We start from the raw sequence: 13845 nt of genomic DNA, 5'->3' as shown, positions 1-13845 counted from the left end.
GTTAAGACTACATCAGCCCCTAGTCCAGACCATTAGTGAACATTAACATCAACCCCTAGTCCAGACCATTAGTGAACAGAGTTAAGACTACATCAACCCCTAGTCCAGACCATTAGCGAACCGAGTTAAGACTACATCAACCCCTAGTCCAGACCATTAGCGAACCGAGTTAAGACTACATCAACCCCTAGTCCAGACCATTAGCGAACAGTTAAGACTACATCAGCCCCTAGTCCAGACCATTAGCGAACAGTTAAGACTACATCAGCCCCTAGTCCAGACCATTAGCGAACAGTTAAGACTACAACCCTGTCAGACATCAACCCAGAGTACAACCCTGTCAGACATCAACCCAGACTACAACCCTGTCAGACATTAACCCAGACTACAACCCTGTCATAAATCAACTCCTAGTCCAGACCCCTAGGCTTTATTGGAGCTTCCACTATATTGTTACCACCCCTAGTTCTTTCAGAACTGCAGATACTAAGGGCTGGTTTCCAGGACACAGATTAAAACTGATCCTGGACTAAACAGCATGTTTTGATTGAGCGTTTTAGTCCAGGTCAGGATTAGTTTGCCCTAATCTGTGTCCGTGAAACAGGCCCCAAAGGACTAGGAGTTGTTTTGGGACCAACTTTTATTTCTGACTGAGGAACTATAGGTCTGTAGAAAACCAGACAGAGAAACAGAGAGAGAAAAGAAAGCCCCTTTACCACAACTCAGCATCTGTCCCTTTCAACAGATACATAAGATCTGTCCTAATGGTCCCTGTCAGAGGACACGGAGAGTCACTTTTGAAACTTTGTGTGTGGTGTTTACTGTTCCATTTCTGATTGTTTATTTCACTTGCTATGGCAATGTAAACACAGTATATGTTTCACATGCCAATAAAGACCCTTTGAATTGGACCTCTGACCTGGAGGACTCACTAAACACAAATGCTTAGTTTGTAAATTATGTTTGAGCGTTGTGTTTCCCTGGTTACCCAAATTAGTATTATTTATATATTGTTTAAAAGGTGCCATCTGATTTGCTTAATGTAAGGAATTTGAAATATGTTTACTTTTGATACTTAAGTTTATATATATATATATATATCTTTTAAATACTTGTATAATTTTACTGACTTTCACTTTTACTTAAGTCATTTTCTGTTAAAGGTATCTTTACTTTTACTCAAGTATGACAATCGAGTACATTTTCCACCCACTGACAACATCTTACCAATTATTTCGAAAACACAGTAACGGTATGTTGAATGACAGCTTGTCAGGAAAACGTAACGGCTTGGATGGTACAGGATGGCAGGAGCAACATGTGATGTATTTAACGAGACAAGTCAGTGAAGAACAAAATGATGATTTCCAGTGACTGCCTACCTGGGAACAGGCAACCCTAACCCTCTCTCTAACCACTACCTGCCGCCCCGACTAACTAACCTGGCGCGGTGGGAAATAGAACCGGAGCTATTTTCCCCGTATTTATCCATCGTTTTAAATGGTACACCGTAGACAAATGACATTTGCTGCCGGGTTTTTCGTCTCGGTCCTCAATAATTAATAACGACGTCTCCTGCCACCGCTCGCGGTACGTGACGACACACCTCTTACGTTAACCTTAAATTACATTTACATAAAGTTATGGATCATTAGAATAAAGGAAAAGTGAGTTAACTGACGGAGAAAAAGAGAATACAGCAACACTAAGGTAAACAAATTCAAGAGGAGATTCCATACAGGTAAATGAGTTCCCTTTGAACGTCATATTTTGGTTAAACAATTCGGATTTAATACTAATAAAATAATACAAAAATAAAATGAGATGTCTGAGGTAACCTATGCGCAGGAAACCAGAAAAAGGGAAAAGTCTGCCTGTCTCTAAATGTTCTGCTGTGTGGAAAACAGACAGGACGCTCCGCTGAGTGTTATCCAATCACAGGGCAGAAGGGGCTGAACACAGGAAATTAAACCTTTCATAAGTGATGGGCCTGCGGTAAAGTACATGAGACTCTCAACAGATGTCCGCGGAAATGGTCTGAACATCCAGGACGAGTGGGAAGGGCGTTTCATGATACTTACTCTGAACCAAATGACAAACTAAAAAGGTGAGAAATTTACTTTTTTTTTTTTTTGCATGTTCTTTATCCTATGAACCTGGACAGTCAGTAAGCAAAGTGTTGGCATGGTCACCTTTATTTTTAGTAGCAGTCTCATCAGTGTCAGCCAATCTTGACACATCATAACTGAACGAGCGGTATTGACATGCTGAATGCACCGAGGACTAGCAAACAGCTCAGACATGCCTCCAGAGATCTCATTACAGATGGGGGAAGGGGGGGGGGGTAAAACTACACTTTATGGAACAATGCAGACTGTTTAGGGACAGACACTCGCACACGTACTCTACACACGTGTAAATGTTGATATTGTTGTATAGGGACTACACATTTTGTGTTGCAGATATGTAGTGCCGTAATGATGTACTGAGTTAGTGAGTTTGTTTTTGTGATGTACCTTAATGTGGTTGGACCCCAGGAAGAGTAGATGCTGCCATGGCAGGAACTAATGGGGATCCATAATAAACCCCAGGAAGAGTAGATGCTGCCTTGGCAGGAACTAATGGGGATCCATAATAAACCCCAGGAAGAATAGCTGCTGCCTTGGCAGGAACTAATGGGGATCCATAATAAACCCCAGGAAGAATAGCTGCTGCCTTGGCAGGAACTAATGGGGATCCATAATAAACCCCAGGAAGAATAGCTGCTGCCTTGGCAGGAACTAATGGGGATCCATAATAAACCCCAGGATGAGTAGCTGCCGCCTTGTCAGGGGGGGATCCATAGTGATTATGTTAAGATGCGTTTAATGCTAGCTAGCAACTTACCTAGGCTCCTTACTGCACTTACGTAACAGATGGTCAGCCTGCCACCCAGTCTCCTCGTGGAGTGCAATGTAATTGTCCATAATCACCGTCCAAAAATGCTGATTACCGATTGTTATGAAAACTTGAAATCGGCCCTAATTAATCAGCCATGCCGACTAATCGGTCAACCTCTAATCCACCCCCCTCCCAGGGATCTCTGTCCACTCCCCTCCCAGGGATCTCTGTCCACTCCCCTCCCAGGGATCTCTGTCCACTCCCCTCCCAGGGATCTCTGTCCACTCCCCTCCCAGGGATCTCTGTCCACTCCCCTCCCAGGGATCTCTGTCCACTCCCCTCCCAGGGATCTCTGTCCACTCCCCTCCCAGGGATCTCTGTTCATTCCCCTGGAAGACAAGGTAGGAGAGTTCAGTGGCTAGCTAGACAGATCAGATCATTGAGGAATCTGTCTGTTGGTCCTCTCCCGTCTCGAGGATCTGTGTGTCCACTGAACTCTCCTACCTTGTCTTCCAGGAATCTGTCTGTTTGTCCTCTCCCGTCTCGAGGATCTGTATGTCCACTGAACTCTCCTACCTTGTCTTCCAGGAATCTGTCTGTTTGCCCTCTCCCGTCTCAAGGATCTGTATGTCCACTGAACTCTTCTACCTTGTCTTACAGGGATCTGTCTTTGTGTCCAATCTCCCCTGGTAAGAATGAAGGGGTTATTGCTGATAGAGCCACTGGTAGCCTTCTATGCTTTCGCCAGTTTCCTGGTCTATCCTCTGGTACCGCAGTATGTCTACAGGAGGCTATGGCAGGATATAACCAACACCACCTACCCTGTCTCTGACAACACATCACGCTGTGATCCTTCCAACACCAGCAGCCACAATGAGGTTAGTTACTGTAGAAACCTACCCTGTCTCTGACAACACATCCTACCCTGTCTCTGACAACACAGCCTACCCTGTCTCTGACAACACATCCTACCCTGTCTCTGACAACACATCCTACCCTGTCTCTGACAACACAGCCTACCCTGTCTCTGACAACCCATCCTACCCTGTCTCTGACAACACATCCTACCCTGTCTCTGACAACACAACCTACCCTGTCTCTGACAACACATCCTACCCTGTCTCTGACAACACAGCCTACCCTGTCTCTGACAACACATCCTACCCTGTCTCTGACAACACAGCCTACCCTGTCTCTGACAACCCATCCTACCCTGTCTCTGACAACCCATCCTACCCTGTCTCCGACAACCCATCCTAGCCTGTCTCTGACAACCCATCCTACCCTGTCTCTGACAACCCATCCTACCCTGTCTCTGACAACCCATCCTACCCTGTCTCCGACAACCCATCCTACCCTGTCTCTGACAACACAACCTACCCTGTCTCCGACAACACAGCCTACCCTGTCTCTGACAACACAGCCTACCCTGTCTCCACCATAAGGTCAGTTACTGTATAATCCCTCACCAACACAACTACATATAGGGGTTATAGACCTAACCAACACAACTACATATAGGGGTTATAGACCTAACCAACATATAGGGGTTATAGACCTAACCAACACAACTACATATAGGGGTTATAGACCTAACCAACACAACTACATATAGGGGTTATAGACCTAACCAACACAACTACATATAGGGGTTATAGACCTAACCAACACAACTACATATAGGGGTTATAGACCTAACCAACACAACTACATATAGGGGTTATAGACCTAACCAACACAACTACATATAGGGGTTATAGACCTAACCAACACAACTACATATAGGGGTTATAGACCTAACCAACACAACTACATATAGGAGTTATAGACCTAACCAACACAACTACATATAGGGGTTATAGACCTAACCAACACAACTACATATAGGGGTTATAGACCTAACCAACACAACTACATATAGGGGTTATAGACCTAACCAACACAACTACATATAGGGGTTATAGACCTAACCAACACAACTACATATAGGGGTTATAGACCTAACCAACACAACCAACATATAGGGGTTATAGACCTAACCAACACAACTACATATAGGGGTTATAGACCTAACCAACACAACTACATATAGGGGTTATAGACCTAACCAACACAACTACATATAGGGGTTATAGACCTAACCAACACAACTACATATAGGGGTTATAGACCTAACCAACACAACTACATATAGGGGTTAGACCTCCAACACAACTACATATAGGGGTTATAGACCTAACCAACACAACTACATATAGGGGTTATAGACCTAACCAACACAACTACATATAGGGGTTATAGACCTAACCAACACAACTACATATAGGGGTTATAGACCTAACCAACACAACTACATATAGGGGTTATAGACCTAACCAACACAACTACATATAGGGGTTATAGACCTAACCAACACAACTACATATAGGGGTTATAGACCTAACCAACACAACTACATATAGGGGTTATAGACCTAACCAACACAACTACATATAGGGGTTATAGACCTAACCAACACAACTACATATAGGGGTTATAGACCTAACCAACACAACCAACACAACTACATATAGGGGTTATAGACCTAACCAACACAACTACATATAGGGGTTATAGACCTAACCAACACAACTACATATAGGGGTTATAGACCTAACCAACACAACTACATATAGGGGTTATAGACCTAACCAACACAACTACATATAGGGGTTATAGACCTAACCAACACAACTACATATAGGGGTTATAGACCTAACCAACACAACTACATATAGGGGTTATAGACCTAACCAACACAACTACATATAGGGGTTATAGACCTAACCAACACAACTACATATAGGGGTTATAGACCTAACCAACACAACTACATATAGGGGTTATAGACCTAACCAACACAACTACATATAGGGGTTATAGACCTAACCAACACAACTACATATAGGGGTTATAGACCTAACCAACACAACTACATATAGGGGTTATAGACCTAACCAACACAACTACATATAGGGGTTATAGACCTAACCAACACAACTACATATAGGGGTTATAGACCTAACCAACACAACTACATATAGGGGTTATAGACCTAACCAACACAACATATAGGGGTTATAGACCTAACCAACACAACTATAGGGGTTATAGACCTAACCAACACAACTACATATAGGGGTTATAGACCTAACCAACACAACTACATATAGGGGTTATAGACCTAACCAACACAACTACATATAGGGGTTATAGACCTAACCAACACAACTACATATAGGGGTTATAGACCTAACCAACACAACTACATATAGGGGTTATAGACCTAACCAACACAACTACATATAGGGGTTATAGACCTAACCAACACAACTACATATAGGGGTTATAGACCTAACCAACACAACTACATATAGGGGTTATAGACCTAACCAACACAACTACATATAGGGGTTATAGACCTAACCAACACAACTACATATAGGGGTTATAGACCTAACCAACACAACTACATATAGGGGTTATAGACCTAACCAACACAACTACATATAGGGGTTATAGACCTAACCAACACAACTACATATAGGGGTTATAGACCTAACCAACACAACTACATATAGGGGTTATAGACCTAACCAACACAACTACATATAGGGGTTATAGACCTAACCAACACAACTACATATAGGGGTTATAGACCTAACCAACACAACTACATATAGGGGTTATAGACCTAACCAACACAACTATAGGGGTTATAGACAACTACATATAGGGGTTATAGACCTAACCAACACAACTACATATAGGGGTTATAGACCTAACCAACACAACTACATATAGGGGTTATAGACCTAACCAACACAACTACATATAGGGGTTATAGACCTAACCAACACAACTACATATAGGGGTTATAGACCTAACCAACACAACTACATATAGGGGTTATAGACCTAACCAACACAACTACATATAGGGGTTATAGACCTAACCAACACAACTACATATAGGGGTTATAGACCTAACCAACACAACTACATATAGGGGTTATAGACCTAACCAACACAACTACATATAGGGGTTATAGACCTAACCAACACAACTACATATAGGGGTTATAGACCTAACCAACACAACTACATATAGGGGTTATAGACCTAACCAACACAACTACATATAGGGGTTATAGACCTAACCAACACAACTACATATAGGGGTTATAGACCTAACCAACACAACTACAACATAGGGGTTATAGACCTAACCAACACAACTACATATAGGGGTTATAGACCTAACCAACACAACTACATATAGGGGTTATAGACCTAACCAACACAACTACATATAGGGGTTATAGACCTAACCAACACAACTACATATAGGGGTTATAGACCTAACCAACACAACTACATATAGGGGTTATAGACCTAACCAACACAACTACATATAGGGGTTATAGACCTAACCAACACAACTACATATAGGGGTTATAGACCTAACCAACACAACTACATATAGGGGTTATAGACCTAACCAACACAACTACATATAGGGGTTATAGACCTAACCAACACAACTACATATAGGGGTTATAGACCTAACCAACACAACTACATATAGGGGTTATAGACCTAACCAACACAACTACATATAGGGGTTATAGACCTAACCAACACAACTACATATAGGGGTTATAGACCTAACCAACACAACTACATATAGGGGTTATAGACCTAACCAACACAACTACATATAGGGGTTATAGACCTAACCAACACAACTACATATAGGGGTTATAGACCTAACCAACACAACTACATATAGGGGTTATAGACCTAACCAACACAACTACATATAGGGGTTATAGACCTAACCAACACAACTACATATAGGGGTTATAGACCTAACCAACACAACTACATATAGGGGTTATAGACCTAACCAACACAACTACATATAGGGGTTATAGACCTAACCAACACAACTACATATAGGGGTTATAGACCTAACCAACACAACTACATATAGGGGTTATAGACCTAACCAACACAACTACATATAGGGGTTATAGACCTAACCAACACAACTACATATAGGGGTTATAGACCTAACCAACACAACTACATATAGGGGTTATAGACCTAACCAACACAACTACATATAGGGGTTATAGACCTAACCAACACAACTACATATAGGGGTTATAGACCTAACCAACACAACTACATATAGGGGTTATAGACCTAACCAACACAACTACATATAGGGGTTATAGACCTAACCAACACAACTACATATAGGGGTTATAGACCTAACCAACACAACTACATATAGGGGTTATAGACCTAACCAACACAACTACATATAGGGGTTATAGACCTAACCAACACAACTACATATAGGGGTTATAGACCTAACCAACACAACTACATATAGGGGTTATAGACCTAACCAACACAACTACATATAGGGGTTATAGACCTAACCAACACAACTACATATAGGGGTTATAGACCTAACCAACACAACTACATATAGGGGTTATAGACCTAACCAACACAACTACATATAGGGGTTATAGACCTAACCAACACAACTACATATAGGGGTTATAGACCTAACCAACACAACTACATATAGGGGTTATAGACCTAACCAACACAACTACATATAGGGGTTATAGACCTAACCAACACAACTACATATAGGGGTTATAGACCTAACCAACACAACTACATATAGGGGTTATAGACCTAACCAACACAACTACATATAGGGGTTATAGACCTAACCAACACAACTACATATAGGGGTTATAGACCTAACCAACACAACTACATATAGGGGTTATAGACCTAACCAACACAACTACATATAGGGGTTATAGACCTAACCAACACAACTACATATAGGGGTTATAGACCTAACCAACACAACTACATATAGGGGTTATAGACCTAACCAACACAACTACATATAGGGGTTATAGACCTAACCAACACAACTACATATAGGGGTTATAGACCTAACCAACACAACTACATATAGGGGTTATAGACCTAACCAACACAACTACATATAGGGGTTATAGACCTAACCAACACAACTACATATAGGGGTTATAGACCTAACCAACACAACTACATATAGGGGTTATAGACCTAACCAACACAACTACATATAGGGACCTAACCAACACAACTACATATAGTTATAGACCTAACCAACACAACTACATATAGGGGTTATAGACCTAACCAACACAACTACATATAGGGGTTATAGACCTAACCAACACAACTACATATAGGGGTTATAGACCTAACCAACACAACTACATATAGGGGTTATAGACCTAACCAACACAACTACATAGACCTAGGGGTTATAGACCTAACCAACACAACTACATATAGGGGTTATAGACCTTAACATATAGGGGTTATAGACCTAACCAACACAACTACATATAGGGGTTATAGACCTAACCAACACAACTACATATAGGGGACCTAACCAACACAACTACATATAGGGGTTATAGACCTAACCAACACAACTACATAGACCTAACCAACATATAGGGGTTATAGACCTAACCAACACAACTACATATAGGGGTTATAGACCTAACCAACACAACTACATATAGGGGTTATAGACCTAACCAACACAACTACATATAGGGGTTATAGACCTAACCAACACAACTACATATAGGGGTTATAGACCTAACCAACACAACTACATATAGGGGTTATAGACCTAACCAACACAACTACATATAGGGGTTATAGACCTAACCAACACAACTACATATAGGGGTTATAGACCTAACCAACACAACTACATATAGGGGTTATAGACCTAACCAACACAACTACATATAGGGGTTATAGACCTAACCAACACAACTAGGGGTTATAGACCTAACCAACACAACTACATATAGGGGTTATAGACCTAACCAACACAACTACATATAGGGGTTATAGACCTAACCAACACAACTACATATAGGGGTTATAGACCTAACCAACACAACTACATATAGGGGTTATAGACCTAACCAACACAACTACATATAGGGGTTATAGACCTAACCAACACAACTACATATAGGGGTTATAGACCTAACCAACACAACTACATATAGGGGTTATAGACCTAACCAACACAACTACATATAGGGGTTATAGACCTAACCAACACAACTACATATAGGGGTTATAGACCTAACCAACACAACTACATATAGGGGTTATAGACCTAACCAACACAACTACATATAGGGGTTATAGACCTAACCAACACAACTACATATAGGGGTTATAGACCTAACCAACACAACTACATATAGGGGTTATAGACCTAACCAACACAACTACATATAGGGGTTATAGACCTAACCAACACAACTACATATAGGGGTTATAGACCTAACCAACACAACTACATATAGGGGTTATAGACCTAACCAACACAACTACATATAGGGGTTATAGACCTAACACAACACATAGGGGTTATAGACCTAACCAACACAACTACATATAGGGGTTATAGACCTAACCAACACAACTACATATAGGGGTTATAGACCTAACCAACACAACTACATATAGGGGTTATAGACCTAACCAACACAACTACATATAGGGGTTATAGACCTAACCAACACAACTACATATAGGGGACCTTATACACCTAACCAACACAACTACATATAGGGGTTATAGACCTAACCAACACAACTACATATAGGGGTTATAGACCTAACCAACACAACTACATATAGGGGTTATAGACCTAACCAACACAACTACATATAGGGGTTATAGACCTAACCAACACAACTACATATAGGGGTTATAGACCTAACCAACACAACTACATATAGGGGTTATAGACCTAACCAACACAACTACATATAGGGGTTATAGACCTAACCAACACAACTACATATAGGGGTTATAGACCTAACCAACACAACTACATAGGGGTTATAGACCTAACCAACACAACTACATATAGGGGTTATAGACCTAACCAACACAACTACATATAGGGGTTATAGACCTAACCAACACAACTACATATTATAGGGGGGTTATAGACCTAACCAACACAACTACATATAGGGGTTATAGACCTAACCAACACAACTACATATAGGGGTTATAGACCTAACCAACACAACTACATATAGGGGTTATAGACCTAACCAACACAACTACATATAGGGGTTATAGACCTAACCAACACAACTACATATAGGGGTTATAGACCTAACCAACACAACTACATATAGGGGTTATAGACCTAACCAACACAACTACATATAGGGGTTATAGACCTAACCAACACAACTACATATAGGGGTTATAGACCTAACCAACACAACTACATATAGGGGTTATAGACCTAACCAACACAACTACATATAGGGGTTATAGACCTAACCAACACAACTACATATAGGGGTTATAGACCTAACCAACACAACTACATATAGGGGTTATAGACCTAACCAACACAACTACATATAGGGGTTATAGACCTAACCAACACAACTACATATAGGGGTTATAGACCTAACCAACACAACTACATATAGGGGTTATAGACCTAACCAACACAACTACATATAGGGGTTATAGACCTAACCAACACAACTACATATAGGGGTTATAGACCTAACCAACACAACTACATATAGGGGTTATAGACCTAACCAACACAACTACAACCAACACAACTACATATAGGGGTTATAGACCTAACCAACACAACTACATATAGGGGTTATAGACCTAACCAACACAACTACATATAGGGGTTATAGACCTAACCAACACAACTACATATAGGGGTTATAGACCTAACCAACACAACTACATATAGGGGTTATAGACCTAACCAACACAACTACATATAGGGGTTATAGACCTAACCAACACAACTACATATAGGGGTTATAGACCTAACCAACACAACTACATATAGGGGTTATAGACCTAACCAACACAACTACATATAGGGGTTATAGACCTAACCAACACAACTACATATAGGGGTTATAGACCTAACCAACACAACTACATATAGGGGTTATAGACCTAACCAACACAACTACATATAGGGGTTATAGACCTAACCAACACAACTACATATAGGGGTTATAGACCTAACCAACACAACTACATATAGGGGTTATAGACCTAACCAACACAACTACATATAGGGGTTATAGACCTAACCAACACAACTACATAGGGGTTATAGACCTAACCAACACAACTACATATAGGGGTTATAGACCTAACCAACACAACTACATATAGGGGTTATAGACCTAACCAACACAACTACATATAGGGGTTATAGACCTAACCAACACAACTACATATAGGGGTTATAGACCTAACCAACACAACTACATATAGGGGTTATAGACCTAACCAACACAACTACATATAGGGGTTATAGACCTAACCAACACAACTACATATAGGGGTTATAGACCTAACCAACACAACTACATATAGGGGTTATAGACCTAACCAACACAACTACATATAGGGTTATAGACCTAACCAACACAACTACATATAGGGGTTATAGACCTAACCAACACAACTACATATAGGGGTTATAGACCTAACCAACACAACTACATATAGGGGTTATAGACCTAACCAACACAACTACATATAGGGGTTATAGACCTAACCAACACAACTACATATAGGGGTTATAGACCTAACCAACACAACTACATATAGGGGTTATAGACCTAACCAACACAACTACATATAGGGGTTATAGACCTAACCAACACAACTACATATAGGGGTTATAGACCTAACCAACACAACTACATATAGGGGTTATAGACCTAACCAACACAACTACATATAGACCTAACCAACACAACTACATATTATAGACCTAACCAACACAACTACATATAGGGGTTATAGACCTAACCAACACAACTACATATAGGGGTTATAGACCTAACCAACACAACTACATATAGGGGTTATAGACCTAACCAACACAACTACATATAGGGGTTATAGACCTAACCAACACAACTACATATAGGGGTTATAGACCTAACCAACACAACTACATATAGGGGTTATAGACCTAACCAACACAACTACATATAGGGGTTATAGACCTAACCAACACAACTACATATAGACCTTATAGACCTAACCAACACAACTACATATAGGGGTTATAGACCTAACCAACACAACTACATATAGGGGTTATAGACCTAACCAACACAACTACATATAGGGGTTATAGACCTAACACAACCTAACCAACACAACTACATATAGGGGTTATAGACCTAACCAACACAACTACATATAGGGGTTATAGACCTAACCAACACAACTACATATAGGGGTTATAGACCTAACCAACACAACTACATATAGGGGTTATAGACCTAACCAACACAACTACATATAGGGGTTATAGACCTAACCAACACAACTACATATAGGGGTTATAGACCTAACCAACACAACTACATATAGGGGTTATAGACCTAACCAACACAACTACATATAGGGGTTATAGACCTAACCAACACAACTACATATAGGGGTTATAGACCTAACCAACACAACTATATAGGGGTTATAGACCTAACCAACACAACTACATATAGGGGTTATAGACCTAACCAACACAACTACATATAGGGGTTATAGACCTAACCAACACAACTACATATAGGGGTATAGACCTAACCAACACAACTACATATAGGGGTTATAGACCTAACCAACACAACTACATATAGGGGTTATAGACCTAACCAACACAACTACATATAGGGGTTATAGACCTAACCAACACAACTACATATAGGGGTTATAGACCTAACCAACACAACTACATATAGGGGTTATAGACCTAACCAACACAACT

At 40.5% G+C, this 13845-nt stretch overlaps 1 protein-coding gene across 2 annotated transcripts in view; it reads left to right on the top strand.

Annotated features, from left to right (window-relative positions):
• The first annotated feature begins 1981 nt into the window (after window positions 1-1981).
• Window positions 1982-13845, top strand: part of LOC123995284 (solute carrier family 46 member 3-like) — an 82157-nt gene continuing 70293 nt past the window's right edge. For both annotated transcript variants that reach the window (XR_006831803.1, XM_046298794.1), the window contains exons 1-2: window positions 1982-2107; window positions 3541-3758. Coding sequence is in view for 1 of the 2 variants with exons in the window: in XM_046298794.1 (XP_046154750.1) it covers window positions 3576-3758 (183 nt within the window). In the remaining variant the exon portion in view is untranslated. The remainder of the gene's footprint in view (window positions 2108-3540; window positions 3759-13845) is intronic.

Source organism: Oncorhynchus gorbuscha, linkage group LG02 (genome assembly GCF_021184085.1).
Source record: "Oncorhynchus gorbuscha isolate QuinsamMale2020 ecotype Even-year linkage group LG02, OgorEven_v1.0, whole genome shotgun sequence".
NCBI classification, from domain to species: Eukaryota; Metazoa; Chordata; class Actinopteri; order Salmoniformes; family Salmonidae; genus Oncorhynchus; species Oncorhynchus gorbuscha.
The sequence above is the reverse complement of the archived record's forward strand: the minus strand, read 5'-3'. Positions and strand labels throughout refer to the sequence as shown.